Source organism: Apostichopus japonicus, chromosome 6, assembly GCF_037975245.1.
Source record: "Apostichopus japonicus isolate 1M-3 chromosome 6, ASM3797524v1, whole genome shotgun sequence".
NCBI classification, from domain to species: Eukaryota; Metazoa; Echinodermata; class Holothuroidea; order Aspidochirotida; family Stichopodidae; genus Apostichopus; species Apostichopus japonicus.
In genome coordinates, this window is record NC_092566.1 from 10,532,257 (window position 1) to 10,555,634 (window position 23,378).

At 38.4% G+C, this 23,378-nt stretch overlaps 1 protein-coding gene across 1 annotated transcript; it reads left to right on the forward strand.

The window, feature by feature from the left end:
* Window positions 1-1,828: 1,828 nt before the first annotated feature.
* LOC139969271 (protocadherin-like wing polarity protein stan) lies at window positions 1,829-23,291 on the forward strand. Its single transcript, XM_071974186.1, has 24 exons — window positions 1,829-1,835; window positions 2,927-2,941; window positions 4,241-4,333; window positions 5,072-5,223; window positions 5,801-5,854; window positions 6,390-6,476; window positions 8,177-8,278; window positions 8,929-9,078; window positions 10,356-10,578; window positions 11,340-11,461; window positions 12,123-12,311; window positions 12,611-12,739; window positions 13,323-13,484; window positions 14,353-14,552; window positions 15,344-15,473; window positions 16,003-16,082; window positions 16,783-16,876; window positions 17,874-17,990; window positions 18,252-18,350; window positions 20,055-20,162; window positions 20,809-20,977; window positions 21,346-21,440; window positions 22,144-22,290; window positions 23,202-23,291. Exons 3-24 carry the CDS (start codon window positions 4,312-4,314, stop codon window positions 23,289-23,291), a joined length of 2,721 nt encoding a protein of 906 aa, XP_071830287.1. The 5' UTR covers window positions 1,829-1,835; window positions 2,927-2,941; window positions 4,241-4,311.
* Window positions 23,292-23,378: the final 87 nt, after the last annotated feature.

Here is a 23,378-nt window from a genome sequence, read left to right on the forward strand (position 1 = left end):
CGGTGTAAGCTTCGAACCCGAAAAAAAGTGAAGTTTTAAATTAAACATTTGCCCAAATACTTATGGATAGTTTGTTCATAGTGACAAAAGGCGTGACTATACTTTTTCTGACACAATAATTCATTAATTCTGCAGCTGCCATTTAAAATTAGCGCACTGTCGCTTTGTTACCGTGTTGTCTATTCTGTGTATGTAACAATCATACACTGTTACAAAACAATACCCGGGATAATTATATAAAATATCTTCATCTTTCTTTCTGTGAATATTGGAATATTTTCTGTGAGGAAGGAGTAATAACAATCACGAAAGAAGGTAAATACTTGTTTATTTCCTGTATTTTTCATACTTCGTCAATATGACACGATTTTTAAATATATAAGCCTATAATATAGGCCTATGAAATGCAGAGATTGTTATATTTCCAAATTAAGTCTTTTCCGTGTAGTATTTAATTTATAGGTTTTCATTTCAACTTCAGTATTGATGAAATCAGTGACTTTTCATCAATTTGTTTAAAATGTCATCGTCAATATATTTCTTCCTAATATTTAGATGTCAAATGCTCCTGTATTCAGTTTATCTGCCTCTCAGAAGTTGCTATTTGGATACATCATTTTGATGATTTTGACGAAGGTGCAGTCTCAAGGTATTTCTTACTGTACATTTTTTAATGTCGTCTTAAAGTATATATTATATGGGATGCCTGTACCCATGGGGGGGGGGGTTCTCCCCAGTCCGGCATTCCATAACCTCAACAAATCGAGCCCACCACTCATAAAAAAAAACATTTACGTACATAAACTATGCTTCTTCTCCCATTTAGTGAGTAGTATAAATCCTCACACAATTCTTAAACCTCAATTTCATCCAATCCTTGAGTACGAATTTGGTGGACTAAGTACTAATATACCTTATCTAGTTCCTTCTACGGTCGGGAATCGCATCATCAGATTATGGTGATAAATATCAACGCACGTTTCAAGTATCTTTTGTAAATAGTACAGATACATTAATTTGAGTAGTATTAGGGGCGGCGGAGAAGGGGAGTACAAGAGGCCCGAGTCTTTCCCCTCCCTTTTCCCATGTTCGTTTTTTTAAATCCTGTAAGGTGTTCCTATTCATAAATACAAAGTAACACACTTTTTGTGAAATATTCCCTCTAATTACCATTACTTTTATTAAAAATGAACCCTTTTGTTATTTAAAACGTGCCCTCAAGTTGAAAAGAAAGCGAAATAAAATTATAATTAAAAAGTGCCTTATTATTGAAAAAAAATCATATTTATATAACTATAGAATTTGTGGTACGGGATGCATAGAGCTTTGAGGTACTTTAGTTTTGTTTTCACTCAAATTAAAGTCATATGTCCAACTACCACTCGGGTTTGTTGCCCCCCCCCCCCCTCGTTGAACCCTCTTCTGTCGCCCATGCATGTATAGCCCAATCGAGTTTGATTAAATATGCTAAAATATAAATATTAGAAGCTCTTTGGGCTTGAATTTCAAGCTTAAAGTTAGGCTATTGGTTTCATTCAACTTAAGAAACTTTCTTTTATTGTCCATGATTTTACTGGACGTGTCACAGCTTATTTATTAACTGTTATAAAACAGATTATGAAAGTGCCAGATTCTGTTGTGTAAAATCAGTCTTTTTTATTCGTGTTCTTATTTATGTTGTTTCACAAAGTGATATCGTTATATACTTCCATGTGTGTGAACCAAAGCCTTCATCTTAAGGCAGAGCAAACAAATTAAACCTACAGAAGTAATTTAAAGTATTTATTTTCTTCTTTTCTGCTCCCAACTTTTGTCTTTGATAGATTTTTGCAGGAGTAAGTTTCGCAGCTTTTTTGTTGTTTCTTTTTAAAATCACTATCACCAATATCATTACCTCCATAAATCATCATCGTCATCATCGTCATCATCGTCGTCATCGTCATCATCATTATCATCGTCGTCATCATCTTAAAAATCCTCCTCGTCGTCGACATCATCTTCATCATCATCATCATCATCATCATCATCATCATCATCATCATCATCATCATCATCATCATCATCATCATCATCATCATCATCATCATCATCATCATCATCATCATCATCATCATCATCATCATCATCATCATCAACATCATCATCATCATCATCATCATCATCATCATCATCATCATAGTCGTCTTCATCATCATCATCATCATCATCATCATCATCATCATCATCATCATCATCATCATCATCATCATCATCATCATCATCATCATCATCATCATCATCATCATCATCATCATCATCATCATCATCATCATCATCATCATCATCATCATCATCATCATAGTCGTCTTCATCGTCGTCGTCGTCATTGTCAGCTTCATAGTTATATTTATCGTCAGCCTCGTCATCATTGTCAGAGTCATCGTCGTCGTCATCGCCGTCGTCAATCTAATACGCCCATCGTCACTATCATCGTCACCATGTTCCTTCTCTGTTAATATCGTTATTAACATAGTCCGGTTGTTAATGTTATTAGTAATTTAAGATGGATAAAAACCAATTAAGGGGAAGTGGGACGAAACAAGCATTTCTTGAACCTGGGATAAGATATTAAGTCGTCCTGGGAAGGGGTCTAAGTAGAGGGTTGGTCCCTCGCCTTTGAGAAATTGTGGTAACAATGATGCATATTTTGCAACTCTTGAAACAATTTTGAAAGAAGTTTCTACTGTTACACACGTTAAATATTTATGTAATGTACATTTGTATTAATCTGTCTGCCAGGGAGGGGGTTGTTTGATTCCCCAACCATATCACGTATACGGTTTCGCCACTTGAAGGGGCCGCATTCCAAGGCGAACTTAAGTTAAAGGTTAAAGCAACGCTCTGAAAACGTTATAGATTAATTTCACTTGTCTTTCGCCCTTCACAGATTATTGCCGGGGTGGTAAGTTTAAATAAATTGGCTGTGCCAAGTGTTTTTTAATCCTTTCAATTTCTTTTACTTCTCGAGATAATGAATCTCAGTACCTCGACAATGTCAATATATTAAAAATCTTTCTCATTTCAATCTTTGCCATTTTTATATTTTCCTCTTTCCTTTATACTTTTGTTTTGGTCGTTTTTTTTTATATGATTTTGAATGATTGCTAATCTTGTGTTTACTATTATTGGTGTGATATTCATAGTTCATGTAATCTTACAAATAGTTTAAAGGTACGACATAAGACACATTAATGTTCACAGTTTACACTGTTCTGTATCTTTTATAACAGGTTGCAAGAATAAAACCTCATATTCGATAACCTGAACATATGCTAACTTTCTCAACTATATATATGCTAACATTATGCTAACATAAATAACATTTATGCTAACATATATGCTACCTTTCTCTATGCTAATTTTTCTCAACAAGAATTTTCAATACTACAAAATGATTTCATGAAAAAGACAAATGCAAGTTAAAGGTGAAGTGTGGGAGTTCTCACTTTCCATCGTTTAATCGAGAACAGTAATTTAAGGTATATTATAACGCTTTACAATGACGTATCATGCACATGTCTAAGTCACGTTGTGCGGCCTGCACATCTAACACTTTACATTTGCGTGACTGACTGGTGTTTAGACTTCATCGAACGTACTAAAAAACAGAAGTGATGACGTCATATACCCAAAAGACGGACATCTCAACGGTTAGAGCATTCGGCAATGTTTCACTTAAAGCAGAGGTTCCCTAACTGGGGTGCATGAACCCCCAGGGGGGTGCGTGAGTCCATCCCAGGGGGTTTGTGAGACGTTTCTGAAAGTCAAATCTAGAGTACCTTTTGTTGAACTAAAATCTGATATATCATATAATTTAGTAATGTACAAAAGTCGTACCTATCGACATCACTTTTCGCGTTCCATACGCAAATGTTGCCATAGTAGTACCGTACCGTGCATGTGATAAATAACTGAATTATGAAACAGACACAGGCCGCAATATTTGTTCATCTCTTGTTGTTTTTTCCATTACAATATTACACTATGAACTTGATCCTTTACGAAGCACTGTTATGCGTATTATAGTATAATAATGACTCAGATCGTGTCTCGAAAAGTTGGGGGTTCTTGGACAACTCTGACATCCACAGGGGGTTCGTGGGGGGATAAAGTTAGGGAAACCCTGGCTTAAAGTGAGGATATCATGTTTATTTCATTCCTCTCTCTCTCTCGCTTACCTTTCTTATGCATTCTCTCACAGTTACAGACGGTTGTACCGTGCCGTGTGCTAACAGTGGAGGGCGGGTACTTCCGGTCTACTGCTTATTTGAAATGTTTGAAGAAGAACCAACAGGTGTGATTGAATTTTTATGTTTGTTTTGTTGACGCGTAAAATGATAATAATTTACTACTCTTCATAATTGTTAATAGCAAATATGCTGGACTGTGAGTCATAATAAATATTGTATTACTCATGTAGGGCCGGTATATTTGTTCAGTCATATTTACAGTAGGTCTATACACGGTATACGTGTGCCCAAATAAGAATCAGAAACTGCAAAATAACTTATGACGTCATTTGTTTAACCACCCCCTATTGTGGAAATGGAACGCGTAACCTTCATTTAACAGACTTACAAATCGATGTCTTTCACGTCATAACAAATATGTGTGTATGTCAAGAAAAATAGGCTATATAAGATTAGTAATGAATGTTTGATGACGTCCAACGTTTTACTGAAATTACACTCTCTCGCTTCGGTTGAACGAAATGATTAATCTGAGTTATCAATCTAATAATGTTCTATGATTAATTTGAATCATTAGACTGAAAAGTAAATTGTCAGAATGAATAGTTCAATATTTTTACAAATATAGTAAAAGATTTCTACTGCCTTTTCTTTGGTGTTACAAGTCCTAACTATAACTGTAACGTACCTAGCCCACAACCGTATTCCTAGATTATTTTAAGAACAGCCTCAATTTAAGCCCCTCCCCCCCCCCCCACACACACACCAGTTCCGCACCAGCTGTTTTCTTTAATTAAAATATATTCTTGCATCTTTCTTCTCTTTTCATCCCATTATGTTAGATTTTGCTGTTTTCAAAGCAAACGTTCAGTGTCAGCGAATCAAAGTAGTCTTTGACACGGTAGCGGATGGGTATCTTAAGCTGGATCAAGCTACAGACTCAGTTGTTGTGAAAGGTAGAGTGGATAGTGATGTATCACTATCAAATGGACAGGTACGATGGCACTTATCGTCTACCATTGATTAAATCTGAATATGCATATATTCTCATTTAAATATTCAAATATTATATACGTCTATCCGTAATTGGTGACTCCTTTTTTTGCATAAATAAAAACCACACGATGATTTTAGTTTCATTTACTAGGTTTTGTGGCATTTATATTTATTTATTTCTGTTTTTGTAACGTATTATTTAAACCCAACGTCTAACAGTTTGCAAATAGACCTATTGGCGGTTATTGCTAATTTTCACTAAATAAATGTCTGCTATATAAAAAGAAGAACAATTTGAGAGAAATATAAGAAAACAAAGTAGTAAGAACTAAGGTAGTAAGGTAATATGGAAGTAGCCCACTGTATGCTAGTGTTACTTTTGTTGACCCTGTCAGTCTATAAAGAGATCATATATCGATGTAAGGGAAGGGAAGTGCACTGTACAATGACAAAGCACGTGACAAGTTGGCCATACGTCATTTACACTGGTTACCACGTGAGTTTTACGTAATGGCAATATATGTACACGGTTTACCGTTATACATACAATTTCTTGCGGATTCTTCTCCCCTCAGCGTCTTGAGCTATTGTACGGAGCAATCGGATGTAATTCCGATCAGAGTGCCGATGTAAGTCACGTGACAACACCACATTCTTACTTGAGCCATTATGGTTCTTAACATTAAAAAAACATGTTAAGAATAACGTAGGGTAAAAGATAAGTGATCAGTTTATTTCATACACTAGGTGGTTGGCCTTGCGCTATCCCATAGAAATATCATCACCCCTCATGTCTCCCCCCCCCACCCCCTTCATCTTACCCTCCAAGTCCAGCCTCAGGTATCACCTACAATATATAACAATTAGTAGCCGTCTCTCTCGTCTAGCTTTTATACTGTTGTTTAATGATGTGTAATGGCATATAACATACTAACTCAATCATTCTATCTGCGTGGGGCTATATAGAAATACATGGTAAGAATTACAATGTTCCCTACATAACCTCACACCCTACCCTCCTCTTCAACGTGTATAACCCAGTTTATCTAGATTTAAACGGGTAATGATGTAGCTATATTATATGGCTAAACATATGTACGTATTTCACCTCCCTTGACACGTTACAAATCGTTGTTTCTTCTTCTACTTTTTTTGTCTCTTAAGATGATGTGCTTTGCTATCCAAGTCAAAGACATCAATGATAATCTTCCACAAATAACCAACAGTGAATACAGCACTAGTGTTACAGAGGTAAAGCTTAGCTTTCGCTTCGTTCATTTATTTACGTGTAAAAGTAAGTTGGCATGACGTTTCGATCCTGGCAGGATCTTCTTCAAAGGCTAAATGACAAGTAATCATTGTATTATACTGTAGTATACTGTACCCTACCTGGGCATGGAGTATACTGTACCCTACCTAGGCCTGTATTATACTGTACCCTACCTGGGCTTGTAGTATACTGTTCCCTACCTGGGCCTGAATTATACTGTACACTACCTAGGCCTGTATTATACTGTACCCTACCTAGGCTTGTAGTATACTGTACCCTACCTGGGCATGTAGTATACTGAACCCTACCTGGGCTTGTAGTATACTGTACCCTACCTGGGCCTGAATTATACTGTACCCTACCTAGGCTTGTAGTATACTGTACCCTACCTGGGCCTGTATTATACTGTACCCTACCTGGGCTTGTCGTATAGTGTACCCTACCTGGGCTTGTAGTATACTGCACCCTACCTGGGCCTGTATTATACTGTACCCTACCTAGGCGTGTCGTATAGTGCACCCTACCTGGGCTTGTAGTATACTGCACCCTACCTAGGTAAGTAGTATACTGTGCCCTACCTGGGCTTGTCGTATAGTGTACCCTACCTAGGCTTGTAGTATAGTGTACCCTACCTAGGCTTGTAGTATACTGTACCCTACATAGGCTTGTAGTATACTGTACTCTACTTAGGCTTGTAGTATACTGTACCCTACCTAGGCTTGTAGTATAGTGTACCCTACCAAGGCTTGTAGTATACTGTACTCTACCTAGGCTTGTAGTATACTGTACCCTACTTAGGCTTGTGGTATATTGTACCCTACCTAGGCTTGTAGTATAGTGTACCCTACATAGGCTTGTAGTATACTGTACCCTACATAGGATTGTAGTATACTGTACCCTACCTAGGCTTGTAGTATACTGTACCCTACTTAGGCTTGTAGTATACTGTACCCTACCTAGGCTTGTAGTATACTGTACTCTACCTGGGCCTGGAGTGTACTGTACCTTACCTGTAAGCAAGGGTGTTATCCCCCAGAGCAACACCCTTGCATTGGTAACAGAACCGTGCAGATGATACGAGCATGACAGGTTATCCCCTTCCCCCCCCCCCTCACCGGGTGCCTGGCTATAGCGGGATATCAGGAATTCAAGCTTGTTCCTTTGGAACTGTATCTCAGAGAGTAAAATAAAATAGATACTATTTTCAGATTTTTTTTTTGGCTGTGTGGTCAGGAATATAATAACGGTAATTACATTTCCACCAAGCTCGTCCTTCATTTTTCCAAAGGGAACATCGAATTGCTTTGATGTCTCTTGGAGAAGCTTCTCTTGTTTAAAACCTAACTATGAATGTCAAACATATGTTTCGGACAATATCTTCCTGTGTTATTATAAATCTGCAAATAGTACACGTTCTTGTAACCAAACTTAGGTAAGTTTTTCCCTTTTATTAGTTTAATTTGTAAACACTATTAGTAATTTTACTTTATTTTAATATTAAAAGCACCCAACTGATTTGAAAGGGTCGGACGGGGTCTGATGACGATTTTTCTTTCACCTGTTGGCAGATGCGTCACTTGACTGTTTACAGTGTTGAGGAATTATAGTCTCTGACTTTTATTTTCTTTTGTCATTGAGACGACAAATTTATATTGTGATTTTCTTCCTTTATGACATACAGGTTGCTATCCAGTTTTCTTCCAAAGATTTGATAGTGTCACCATCCATTGAGATGTATGACATTGATGAGTCCGGTAGCCTATCGTACGGTATCTTAGAAGAGGTAGAGCTTAGGCCTTTAAATTACAAAACTGTCATTTGCATTATTCTGATCAAGTTGGGTAATTTTCATTCATAATTGCATATCTTTATCGACATCCTCATCACCAACATTATCACCATCGTAATTGCCATTTTCTCTGCCATTGTCATTTTCATCGTCATCGTCGTCGGCATCTCCTTCACCATCGCAATGATCGTTTTCATCTTCACATTTGCCGTCATCAACAGCATCACCTTCATTTCCATCAACTTCGTCATCTTCGTCGTCATTATGTTCACCTTGTCATCAACATCGTCATTATTATCGTAGTCGCTATTGTTATGTCATCTTCATTTCCATCGTCATCTTAATCTTTGCAGTCATCGGAATCCGCGTGCTCATCACGTGACATCACATCAAATCCCATCGTCATTGTCATAGTTGACACCTGCATCGCCTGTCGTCTGTCGTAATCATGTTCTTCTTTTCATTGGGGGTGAGGGGGACAATCTACATCGGATATTTTTAATATTTCAGCAAATTTTAGACACTATCCCTTTAAAATGCATATGTTGATAAATTCCCCCTAATTTATCTAAAATATGTTCGAATAGCAGTATAAAGAAAACAAAGGTAAACTTCAACGTTCTGTTTAATTCCCTACTTGACAGAATGTTCCATTTCGGCTGGTACCAATGTCGTATGTTCCCGGCGGTCTCACAACTTGTCAACCTGAGAAAGATTTTAAGGTTATCGTCACGGACTCGACAGCTGTTGATTATGAAACACAAAACAGTTACAGTCTCACCATTGCTGTTTGGGTAAGTTTAATGTATAGTATCAGGCGCGGATCCAGGGGGGGTCCAGGGGGTCCGGACCCCCCCTGCTCTTGGCCAAAAAAAAAGAGAAAAAAAGAGAGAGTAAAAAAGAGAGAGAGAGAAAATAATTAAATTAAACGCCAATTTTAAACATGTAGGACGTCAGAAGGGCGGTTATCCTTACAAGTCAGCCAGGTGTGTCTTTTCCGTCAAATGAACTATAGTGTGCACGCGTGCTACACGTGCAAAAAATGCCTAAAAATCTCAATTTTTAGACCGAAAAGTTTCAAACTTGAGGTGGTGTTCGAATTGTTTTGGGCGGTGAGGTGGCAGAGCGGTAGGCTGCATAGGATGCGCCGACGAATTCTTCATGAGAGATCGTTTTCTGCGGTGAGAAGGCATAAAACTGTTCTCCGATCAACAATGGGCAAGGAACGTCTCACAGCTCTTGTTCTCATGAACACATAATATTACACTCCTATCGACACTGACGAAGTGGTCCGAAAGTTCATTGAGAAACATCCACAGCGTTTGCTCTCTCCAATCTACCATGAATAGATCATCAATAAAACTAGCTAACTCGTACTGATGCAGATACATTTCGAGTGAGTTTTTGTAGGTGCTTTGAATGGCTAAATTGAAGGGGATTCCCTGTCGTACTTAAATATGCAAGAATTTCACAATGGATAGAGGAAAACCCACTCCCCTTAGACCCTAGGATCACTGGAGGCCAAACCCCTCACCCTTCCAGAATCCTGGATCCGGCCCTGCATCAAACAGTGGTGACGGAACGGGAGGGGGATTGGTGGCTAAAGGCATTATGATTTTTGTATCATCTCAACTCATCTGATATGTATTACCATATTTCATAGATTGTTTTTTCTGATCACTTGAGAAATTGCAGACATGAGATCCATATTTTCAGGCTAGGTACATGCAGCTTAGAATACTCGGGAAGTGCCGTTTCCGGCCATCTGGGGGGGTTTGTAAAGCCAAAAATGTTCTGGTACGCTCCGCGCCAACCGATGGTGGCGCTCCGCTTAGATAGTCTTTCGATCAGGCGCGGCTGGACCAGTCAGACCCCCCCTGTCAAAAATCCTGCATCCGCCCCTGAGTATGGTTGTTGTGGTTATTTATATAGCAACACGTATATTTACAGTTTGCTCAATTCATGCCACCAGCCTTGCTCAACACATTGTTCGGTGTTCGATGTTCGATGTTCGGTATATGCCAAACTGTGATTGCATCGGTATATACAATCGTGACATTCATTCTTACAGGAAGGCTGTGGTAGCAGTGGAGATAGAGATCGAATGACTACCGCCAAACTAACGATAACCGTGCTAGACGCTGACGATGAGTTCCCCTTCTTTCACTCTGGTAGTTATACCGCCACGGTGCTGGAAACAATCGTCAATGAACGGTTAATCGTCAGTCCGGTGATACAAGCATCAGACGGAGATAGAGGCTTAGATGTGCCAATGGTATACAGTCTTAAAAACGGTTTGTAAAGAAACTTAGTTTGATTGTTGTAAGAATTTACCATGTCTGGAACGAAGCTGTAAAAGGAAGGAATGTTTACGTAAACAATACTTTACTGAATTGTTATAACATGCAACAATACATGATGTGAAGGAAGAAAGATTGGTAAAAGTAATATTTCTTTCTACGCATCAATCGTGACTAGAAACTATTACAATTTATCAGGTATCAACCCTCCACCCCCCCCCCCCCCCTCCCAAATACCTACCTCAAATCCAATTTTATAGGAATAATATACCTTTTCTAATACCGATGTCCAATACGAATACTAAAAGGAAATTATGACAAATAATATGACAACTATTGCAAGGGACGTATCGAACAGGAGTCCAAATCGACAACTATAACCCGTTGCTTCAGGGCACGGAGATATTATAGTGGTGGGGTGGGTGGGTGCTGGATTTGGCTAAGAAATAGCCCGATGTCCAAAGCCAACTACCAAGCTGTTATTTCCATATCTAAACTATATGGATCTATCTTTAAGCAAGATTAAAAGTCGTCAGTGTGTCCAGTATTCAATAGAAACTCCTTCAAGAGAAGTTCCAGCTATTCAAGTTGTATTCTCGGAAAGGATTGGATAGAAAGGGTTAGTATAACTAAACTATCCTGATCATAGGGTTACGGTTTCTATGTAATGAGACTGTGGTGTTGAGAGTGGATCAAGTTGTTTCGGGGTCCAGACCCTGATTTTATTTTTTCTCTCTCATTTTTCTTTTCTATAGTCAATGAAGCTAGTCCAAATTGTATCAACTGTCTTCAGATTGACAGTGTCACGGCAGAAATAATCATTATAGCAGAACTGTCGTACGATCCAAGCGGCGAATCTTGCCGGTTACTTGTAGAGGTAGATATACGATGCAACATTCCCTTCTTATGATATAAACGGTAGCATGCATTGTATGCATGTCTGTAGCATGCATTGTATGCATACTGTAGCATGCATTGTATGCATGTCTGTAGCATGCATTGTATGCATGTCTGTAGCATGCATTGTATGCATATCTGTAGCATGCATTGTATGCATGTCTGTAGCATGCATTGTATGCATGTCTGTAGCATGCATTGTATGAATGCATTGTATGCATGTCTGTAGTATGCTGTACCATTCATCTTGAGAAAGACTGGTAATAATGTAATGCGATTTCCTCACTTCTATTGTAACAAGTTCAATCTAGATTAGCTATTGAGTATATGTAGCCCAATTGTTTTTCTTTAGGGGATTGTCCCCCTCCCATCCTCTCCCATGCCGATTACCTTGAATAAGATAGCATGCTGGTATAAGATGTGCACAGAGTGCATGCTGCAGACATGTACACAATGCATGGTACGTACATGTTTGTGTGGACTAATAGAACATACACAAAAGATCATTGTTTTGAGGATTTGGAAATTTAGCGAGGGAGTAACAACATATCACGTAAGGTCCATATCATCGTAAAGCGAATATGTCTACTATCTCAACAGGGAACTTGTATTTACTATAATCATTCCCTCTTCATTAACAGGCTCAGCAAGCAGACAACCAAAATCGGAAAACACAAAGTCCTTTGACAGTCACTATTATTGATGCTAATAACAAATGCCCGAACTTTGAGCACGCAAGGTATGATGGGAACTTCATCAGCGGAGATAATATAGTGACAGAATCAACCACAGGAAACGCCTTAATTGTGAAAGTTTTGGATCAAGATTCAGTAAGTTCATGGTGAGGGGCAGGCCTGACAAGAAAGGGGGTAGTCACGGGGATCGTGGTAACCTAGGTGGTCCGGGGTATGGGTAACAGTGTATCAGGTCGAGACTTCGCTGTGACCCGACTGTGGATAATGTGAGGGGATGCAAATCCCCTGCCCGAAGGTGGTGTGCATGCTTACAATTTCTATATACAGCTTTAGTGGGTTGCTGGGATAATCCTACACGAGTGGGAAAATTGTAACCATCTGATATTGGCAAGGAATAAAATGTGTTTATCTTTTGACTCGTTTTATTATTGTAGGTGTTTATCGGTGACGTATCCTCGAGCAGGTACTTCACTAAAGCTGACTTCAGAAATTTTCAAAATGAAGCTACTCTCAAGCTATCGGCGATTGATAATACCGCGATTACCGGTGATGTAGAATTTAAGGTAACCCAACATTGGTGTCCATAATTAATTTTAGACTGACTTTAAGAAAAAATATACATGTAAAGGCCTACATATATTTTGTTTACTCTCACGTGATGGATCTTTCACGTAAACTAAGTTTGAACAGAGAATGACTCATACTACACGGGTTTCGTTTGTTGTTTATTTACTTACCATCTAATACTAATAATAATAATACTAATAACTGTCATGCCTACACAAAAATCGTCGTACAAAAGATTTTTTGCTATTTTAGTACGCAGATGCATATATTTCAAATATTTCCAATGGAATCAAAAGTTTCTTCAATTAATTGAAACTTGACTGGACATGCCAATAACCTTCATTGTTACAGTACATGTTATGAGAATAAAATTTTATGCTAGTTTACCAAAACCAGGGTGAAAAGAGGAGTACAATAGGATAATTTAAGAACGTGATAAAGAAGGTTCTTGACCGTTCGTTTCAATTAAGTTTAGAAGATTTTGTTTCATTTTTTTAGCATAACTATGTATAGCTAAATCATGACACATCTGTGTTTTATTAATTTCCAATTCTCATGTTTATTCTTAATTTCTTTTAGTTAACCGTTTCCGATGATTCCTTGCCCGGCTGTAGAAACAAAGCCACCGTCTCGGTGACTTTCATAGAGGAAACAACTTTGCCTTACATTCCAAGATTCACCGAGACTGCTTACTTCGCTGAGGTGTTTGAAAATTCTCCGAGAGGAACGGTAATATCTGATGTAAGTCAGAGCTAAAGTCAAATATCTGCAACGTCGTATCGTTTCGGGTTATAAGTAACATTTCGTTGTCACCATATAGTGTGCTTGTCTATTACCAGACGCGGGACAAGAAGGGTGGGTGTGTACCCCTCCCCTTCCACCAACCTGTTCAATCTCACAACAAAACAGATATTAGCACAACCTTGCGTTTAATAAACTTATCTTTTGGCGAAATAAACCTCAGAATGAACCATTTGTTGTCTTTATGTTTTCTTCTGGGGGATGGTCCTACACTCCCCTCCCCTTCCCCCTCCTTTGTTTGAGTCGGCTTCGACGACCCCAGAGCCAATGGCACTACTGTTTTATGAAATTCTGGATCCGCCGCTAATTTATGATGAATTTATATGAAGTATTAAGTAATGACTCGAAGCAATTATCCTCTGACCTTGACTTCACGAACACAACCGATACTTAAAAAAATGATAATTCTTTTTCTAGTTTGCCTATCATTATACGAACAAGTTTCCATACCATTCTCCTGTTGGGTCTTGGATATCAGAAATTGTAGGCCCATGACCACAAATAGTTCCGATTCAATGTTAGCCAAAATCTTTCAAATAGAATTGAAGTTAGCGAAAACAATATATATAGTTAAAGACATTATTAACACATGACGGTGAGGCTATTCCATGGCAGTCGCAAACCTAAAAGGCCTACCTTTCGTTACAAAATTGGTGTATTTCAATTAACTTCCAATGGTTCTGGTTTTATTGACCTTCACATTCACAAAATGGCGCCGGAAAACTGTCATTTTAAATACTGATTTTCCTATTTTTCTCCATATCTTTATATGTTTTTTTTCTTATCTGTATTATGTTTTATGCTGTAGATAGTCTCCGTGGTGGATACTACCTCTCTGATAGAGTACAGGATTACCGGTGCATCGTTACAGGGAAACCTATTCATCGGCATAAACGAAACCACTGGAGATGTCTACGTCACAGAAAATATTGATTACGAAGCATTGGGAACAGCTCCCGTCTTTGAGTTAATAATTGAAGCTAAGGATGTAACATGGAGCTACCCTAGGTGAGATTATCAAAAGCTGAGATGGCCTCATGAACGTCTCCCCTCTCCACGTTCCATTCTTTCTCCCCGATCCCCCCTCCCTCCCACCCTCACACACACACCTTTCTCCGCAGACCACTGTTATGGGTAATTTGGGGAATTAATAAAATCCAAATTATGTTTACCTACAGCCGATTCACACAGAGATATACAGTAACTACTGTAAATCTTAAACTTTTGTACCACAGTAAATACTGGATTGTGCTCACAAAATAAGGATATCAGTAAGAACTGAGGATATTCGTAATCCCAGCAAATCCTAACACTGGATTTGTTGGAACACATATCCTCATTTCTTACTGTGATCCTAATAGCACATGCTACCGATTTATAGCACGCGATCCAGTTTTTACTTTGGTACAAAACTTTAAGATTAACAGTAGTTACTGTATATCTCTGTGTGAATCGGGTGTTACTGTAAGAGATGCCAACGACAAGCAAAATAGGCCTATTTATAAACATTCACAGTGACGCTAAAGGTTCAAAGTCGCTCAGAAAATCTCCAGCGTTTTTTTTTTGTCTCCTCGTTTTCTTTGGCATTGAAGAAGATTACTTATAGATAAGCATCTTTTGCATATATTTGGTGCCTAAAGCGAAAACCTACGACTCCACGGCTCAGGTTTTTTCTTTCTTCCAAGTTCTTCTTCTCCCCCCCCCCCAACCCTCCCCTACTCTTTTTATTTGGAACCTACATTCAACCTTGTGTTATGATTTTGAAACTCACGGCTACCTCATTTCGATTTCGTCATCAGATTTGCATATACTACATTGAGCGTTTCCATAAAAGATGAGGATGAATATCCTCCTGAGCTCCAGGGAATTCCTGCAAATTTGACGGTCCTTGAAAATACCCCTCTCGATACAGTTATCTTCAATGCCTTGGTAAGATAAATTGAATTATTGATAAAATATTGAAGTAAATTAAAAGGGTGACCCATTTTTTAGAAATGTATTTCTTCGGAAAGGGGTTGTACTGGAGGTGAAGATCTTGAACGCGTTTAAAAAAAATCATTTTAATTTCACTGTCGAAGGTATTTATATAGCTAAATCAACTGGTTCCGTGACATTCTATAAAATGTAGCTAACTCCCCTGAAGATCACTCACATTCGTTCAAGGAGTATTTAATTCAAGCGAACACGGTGGATTGTAACCTCTTTTTCACATAATGTCAACGATTTGATGTATAACCTACTAATAACTTCAGTTCATTGAAGAAACAATAAAATATTCCACGGCGTCTTTTTTTTTTTTTTTTTGTAAGTAGAAGTGTTGTTGAAGACTTGTACTTCTTATTTCACTGTTCGACAAAACCTTATTTTGAAACAAACTTTCTGTGACAACTTGTGTTAATTTTTTATACACAATTCATTTATTTCGCGGAACTACCTTGATATATTTTCTTTCCCGTAGGTAACAGACAGAGACGGTACGCAATCAAAGGATTATCTATTTTCATTATCAGGGAGTGCAGTACTTGATATTGACAACAAGTAAGAATCCATGAAATACTTGTTTCGGGTAAAATATCTATCAGAGAGATAACTTACAGTTCCAGAGATCAAACAGGTCCCACCCCCCCCCCCCTCCACCCCACCCTATCCCATCAGCTGTCTCGACTCCACACCGCCCCATTATCACTAGCAACATAAAAAGTATTGAACGGAAAATGAATCGATAGTCAAACATAACCGACGGTACGTCACTAACCGCCCGCCCCCACTCAATCCCATCCTTTGTCCACGTTATTATTTCTATGATTGTAAGCTTGAATACCCCTTTATATATGCCAATAGTTATATGAAAATAATGTAGTGACATGTATTTAGTACACACTATCTTCAACAGTCTAATATTTATTTTATCTCAGTTTACCACCATTTCATCTCTCCTTACCTATATCCCAATGTTTCAATCGGTTGGCTTAGTTTACTGCAAATGGTGGATCTTAAAATTTAATAGCGAGCTTTATACATCACTTACCACATTGTAACGATTCATGTGAAACGTATTTCTACAAGGGTAAAGAAGCCCTGTATTTCTTTCTGAAACATGTACTTCTTTCCAAATATATATTTCTTTCTGAAATATATAATTTCTTTCTGAAATATATATTTCTCTCTGAAATATATATTTCTTTCTGAAATATATTTGCCATAGACTTCTGAATCATTTCAATCCTTATTTTAACAGCGGTATGATTACTGTGACTGATGAGCTGGACGCAGAGATAGTGTCTTCGTTGGCGATCACTATCACCGTACGAGAAAGCAAAGACGCTTCCATGGTATAACTTAATCAATTCACACAGACAAGTTGGGTTTTCATAAAATGAAACACTGACTGTCGTCAAATTACGTAACGTTTTATAAGTTAGGTACATCCTTTTGCTGAATAGAATTCTTCATTGCATAAAATAAAACGATAGAGAACGGAAAAGTGGTGGGAATGGGGCTGGGAGGGGATGGGGCTGTGGTGAGAGATGGGGATGGGTATGATTATAGGGAGTTAACATGAACAGTGATAACCAGCTAATCGAAGTTTATAGTGTTAGACTCGGTGGGCATGCATCACGAAGAAGAAAAAATCGTCGCATGTGAATATTCAAGCAATTACCTTGTTACAGACAACGCCCCTTCCATATCAATAACCCATCCCCTTTCTCCTCTATAACCCATTCCCCTTCCACCTCCGTAACCCTCCCCTTCCTCCTCCATAACCCACCCCTTCCTCCTCCATAACCCATTCCCATTCCTCTCCCATTACCCATCCACTTCCTCCTCCATAACCCACACTCTTCCTCCTCCATAACCCACCTTCTTCCTCCTCCATAACCCACCCCCTTCCACCTCCATAACCCACCCCTTTCTCCTCCATAACCCACCCCTTTCTTCCTCCATAACCCATCCCCCTTCCACATCAATAGCCCATCCCCCTTCCTCATCCATGACCCACCCCTTCCTCCTCCTTAACCCACCTTTTCTCCTCCATAACACACCCCCTTCCTCCTCGTCTTCGTCGGCTCCTCCCATTCCCCCTCCCACCATGCTTACCTAGCTGTAGTAGCTGCAGCCAACATATTGTGTATCTCGTACAAGCGAGTCTGCAAGTCTAGTATAAATTACACAATTTATTTTTATTTACTCAGACTTTATATTGAAATAAATAAGGAGTAACAACTGTAATTCTGGTTCAACTCGAAGCTTTAACCAGCAATTGTTTGTTTTATTCTTGTGATGTCACGTGTGTCCTCGTTAGTGTTATAATCTCTTTGCTTTATTCAGACGGACACAGGGAAGCTGGAAGTGACGATCATAGATTTGAATGATAACGCTCCTATTTTTGTCCCCAGTGATGATTTGGCTGTACCGGAGAATGACCCAACACCTTTTACGTTTAAAGTAAGGCAATTTCTACACCTTATATTGTAAATCACTAGATTAAGGTATCCATAAGCACATAAATACTTTAACTAATGATCGAGTCGTTACAATCCTTACCAATGTTACCTTATGACAATTAAATGTCATATCAGATATGACAATTCACATATGACAATTTTAATTATTTACTCATCTCAAGTTTAGTTCTCTAAAGCTCATACTATTTTATCTTGTTGTCATTAATGCTTTATTAAACCATTGTGTTTCTATTGTTTTTAGGTCACAGCCGAAGACGACGATGCATCAGCACCTAACAATGAGATTATCTCCTACCAGATTATCAATGCACCCCTTGGAACAAGTATCGACAGTGTAACAGTATGTTTGAAAACTTAGAATAAGCCAACCTGTATTTTTGGACATCCTCTTGCCTCCTAATCCTCACCCTAACCCTACTCATCCCCTTTCCCTCTCTCTTCTCCCAAACACTTCCCCAAAAGATGAACAACATTCTTGAACAATTATGGAAGTTTCCAAAACAATGAATCTTTTTTTTTATTTTTTATAACTTTTTACAACATCTCTCAGTGGTCCTAAAACTTTGTTTTCTGCTATACTCGCACCATTTCATATCACAAAACTAATTATCTATTCACTTTATGGTACAATATAGTTATGGGGAAAAAACAGTGTGAATATAAACACAAATGCAAGAATCATAGCATAATTAGAAATTGTAAACCATTCATGGAGACGATTTCATTTTCTTAAATTTATCGATATTTAAGGAGAATTTTCTTCGATGTTCAGCTATGTAGTTTGGTTCTGGTAAGGTCACCAAAATGGTATAGTTTAGTCATTTTAGAGTCTTTGTGGGATTCATTAACGAATCGGTATATATTACCAGGGGCGGCGATTTGTTTCAAATATTGGCCATGGGGGGGGGGGGACATTTGCTTGGGTGCAGGCACGTAGCAACTACATCCCCAAAATTGTTCGTGCGCTTCGTGATATTTTGTATATATACCAACTTTTATTACGGATGCGGTCCGTCTCATGGGCGCAGATCAGTCTTGGATAATGATGGAGCGCGTATCTGTTCTCTGATACTATCTAAGCGGAGCCCGACCATTGGTTCGCGCGTAGCGTGCAAGAATTTTTTTGGCAAATATACCTCCCAGATCGCCAGAAATAACACTTCCCAGACCCAATAATGCTCCAAAACCTCCTTAAATTTGAGATCTCATGGCTTAGAAATTTAAGTTGGGGGAAACACATGGGCGTCTGCAGAAAAAAAATCAGGGGACAAATAATCCAAGTAGACTTTGTATACGATGGGTCTGGGTCCTCTCCCAGAAAACTATTATAGACCGCCGCAAATGCTATTTCCTTCCAAAATTTAACAACTGTGGATAAATGTAATAAAGTGAGAACTGCTGCATGTCATTTGCACAATGCTGGATCAAACTGCGCCAAAGTTCAATACAGGGAAATTTGCAATGCAGCGTTTGGTCAAGACAAATTGGTGGGGACACGCGGTATATCATGTCCCCACCACTGAAAAAGTTGGTGGGGACGCGTCCCGCTGTGCCCACCAGGATCTCCGCCCATGGTCCGTCTAGCTAATTAATTTCGAAAATAAGTAAAAACTACTCTCGGTGAAAGTCTGTGTCGTTTTTTGGTGATATGTAGTAACAAATTGTGACTCGGTTAGACAGGCGCGTAGCGAGGAATTTGCCAAAGGAGGGGCGAAGCTTGTAGGCAAACTATCTAAGCGTCAGGCGCCACCATGAGATGGCGCGAAGCGTAAAAGAAAATTTTGGCCGAAAATGCCTCCCAGAACGCTGGAAATGGCACTTCCTAGGCCTTGTAAGTTGCATCTAAGCATTTTCTATTTTGAAATTACTAGCGATATCATAAAAAATATGCTCTTATAGCCACAAAAAAAAAACTATGCCACCAAATATTGGGGGGGGGATATTAGATACTATATCCCCCACCTAAAATATTGGGGGGACATGTCCCCCCCCCCCGTCCCCCCATGATCGCCGCCCATGTATATTACTGTGTTTGTTTTTACAGGGCGATGTGACGATGTCGGTTTTAGCGGACAGAGAACTAGCAGACACAATTACCGTAGTGATCCTTGCAAGTGATGGCGGCAGACCACAACTCGATGGTTTGGCAAACGTAAGGCTGCAGCTACAACTATAAAAAAAAAAAAAAATAATTAACGTTATTTAGCATATTTGAAACTGTGAATGTTTATTACGGTTATCGTCATGTAGTTTATATTAAAGTCCTTATTTTATAACTATGTTACACTTATTAAGTAATTAATATTATATGATAGAAATAATGAAAATTATTTGTCCTGCACCCTTGAAGACCGTGATTTTAATATTAATAATTTTGGTATTTTAACAGAAATCAATCAATTATCTTACGTACCTTACCTAAGCTGTTTACCTCTAATATAACCATTAAACCATAAGAGTTCTGACTTACCTGTCTACACACAACAAATACACATTTATCCACTATGTCTTTTCCCATTTAGTTATAATACACGCAGAAACGTCGAGAGCCAGGGCGGGCCCAGGGGATAATTATGTCACTTGGCGCAATTCCTACTTTCTTTTATTATTAGTTATACCATAGTTTCCTGAGCTCCTCCGCATTTGCCTGGTGCCCATAATTGACCCCTGTGCCCGTTGATGTATGCCCCTGACCACCCAACCCCTCACCCGTCCCCTTCTTCAGTCCAGATTGATACACAATAACTATTTGCTAGTTCATATCTGACGTTATAATTGCTTCTTCGTCTTTACATCAGGTTACGATAAATGTTCTTGATGTAAACGAGACACCCGAGTTCGTTGACGATGACTGTGAGGGATTAAATGTAGATGAGAACACTGTGACGTCACTCTGCGTCATCCAGGCGGTTGATTTTGATGAAGAGTTCAACGTTCTCAGATACAGTATTGAAGAGGATCACAATGGTATATGTATAGCAATGATTATGTTGGGTATTATCTGGCAAGCTAGTATGCATAGAGATGATTGGTACTTGCCGTATCCCTTCAAGAGTTATGAAATAATGGTAAAGATCCTGTCCTCAGTCTCGTCCCTCTCTCAACCTTCCCCCTACCCTTCCCTCATCCCTTCCTAAATTTGTTTGAATATTCACACTATCTAGGCCGGTGGAAAAGGAAGGTGTTTTTTTGTTTTTTTGAGGTGAGGTGAGGTGAGGTGAATAGTAGGAAACTTCATATTTAAATGACCTCTGCATGCAATCTTGAATTAATTCAGTATATTGATCATTTTACTCTCATTTTGTTTATATATGTATATTTTTTCTTCTTCTTAGGTTTATTTTTCATCGATCCTAGTAAGGGTACGCTGGAAACCAGTTCACCGGGGTTAGACAGAGAAGTTAACGAGGAGTACACAATCACTATTGTAGTAAGAATTTTTTTTACTCGACTTTCTTACAACTTGGATTATCAGACGAAACAAAACACCTTCAAAATGTCAGAAATGGAAGAAGACTCGAAATGACGCGTTATTGGACAGGATTTAAAAAAAAAGTGGGTTGAAAAAAGGGAGAGGGGAGTGGTTGAATGTGCACTGTTCAGTAAAAGCTACCGTAGTTTTTTAAGGTTTATGAAAAAAAAATTAGGATTATTTTTCATTGATCCTAGGAAAAGTATCCTGGAAACCAAGTTTCAGTTAGACAGGGAATTTATAAAGAGTATACAATCACTTTTGTAGTAGGAATTCTTATCCATATTTTACTCGACATTTTACAAACTTTGATTCTCAAAAAAATCTTTCAAAATCTCAGAAAATAAAGCAGACTCTGAAATACGCGTGATTAGCCTCTAAACCTCAAGTGGGTTGAAAATAAAGGTGGTGGGGAGGGGGGGGGGCGGAAGGTGCAGTGTCCAGTAAAAGCTACCGTAGTTTTCAAGGTTTAAAACATTGTATAGTTCGCCTTAAAAGACAAAGAAAGGAATCTTCTCTCGTACCGTTCACCACGTTTTGAAATAATTTCAAATTTAAGGAGTTTTGATTATATAAAGACATTTTAGAAATGAATGAATATACTTTTATTTTTTATATTTTTTCTTTGTAATTAATAAACATGCTACCTTTTGTCTTCTAGGCGTCAGACAATGGGTCTCCTTCTCTAAGCGTTTCAAAGAACCTCCGAGTTACTGTGAATGATTTAAATGACAACGATCCTGTATTCGACAATACTGACTTGTCTTTTGAAGTCATTGAAGATTTTGGAACAGACTGTAATTTAGAGGTAATTATATAAGTTATAATTTCAAGTTTATTCCTTTTACTTTCTATTCTTTACTTTGGATGAGGGGGGGGGGGGGGTTGAGGTGGAAGAATGTGGAATGGGTTGGGTTATTATTCTTTACTCTCTTACTTGTGTTAACTTTTGTTTTCTTATCATGGGAGTGGTCTACTTGTCAAGCCCGCAAGGGTTTTTAGTTCACTTCCTTTCACTTTTACGCTTCTAGTTCTTCCTATACTGTGTTTGTTATGTCTTACGTAATAAAAGACTTATCTGACCTAAAATGAAATGATAAAAATGATATAATGCAGAACTCTCTATTTGTGTCTTTTCTCTAGTATTTATAAGCTGTTTGATAAAATTCCAGAGAAGAAACTATGCTAGACTGAATGATGGTAAACACACAATGGATAACAAAGATACCCAGTTTGGTTTCAAATTCAAAGTGTTGTGTCACTGAAACGTCTATCGATTGTGACGTCACATAATTAGATATACCACAATCTTCCAGTCAACTCTTTTTCTAAGTTGACAGGTTACCTTATTCATGTATTACGTCACAGGGGTTTCGCCGAAAATTGTGATTCGAGTTATAGTGCAGGAGGTAATATGTTACACCAGGGAGATTTTCAACTCCCTGGTTACACGGGCACACCCAGGAGTTTAAAAAGGAGCAGGTTTGGGGATGAAATTTCGAACGTGAAATTGTGCCTTCCGAGGCATATTTAATCTATAAATTAGGCAAATTATTAGGTCTACACTCAAGGTTGTGCTAAAAGCTTTATTGAAATAATAGTGATGTCATGCAGGGATCTGTAAAGTTTGATTCCATTTTCATTTCATTGCCTTAACGTATTTTAAACACCGAATGTCTCCTTGAAATATTAACTATTAAATCGTTATTTCTTGTACAGTCGATCGATATCCCTCATCTCTATGCATCGGACAACGACGCAACCGAAATACACCGCGGTATTCGATACTACATCGACGGTAAGTCATGAATGTTGACCGATAACATGGTAACATGTCTTTGGCCTTTTCAAGTAGCAGTGGTGAATGAACAAATCACCAAACAAATGTATTCCTGT

Coding starts and splice junctions, on each gene's coding strand:
- LOC139969271 (XM_071974186.1), top strand. CDS start 4,312: ATGTTTGAAGAAGAACCAACAG. Junction 8,279..8,928: donor CGTACGGTATCTTAGAAGAG/GTAGAGCTTAGG, acceptor CCTACTTGACAG/AATGTTCCATTTCGGCTGGT. Junction 21,441..22,143: donor AGTACACAATCACTATTGTA/GTAAGAATTTTT, acceptor TTTGTCTTCTAG/GCGTCAGACAATGGGTCTCC.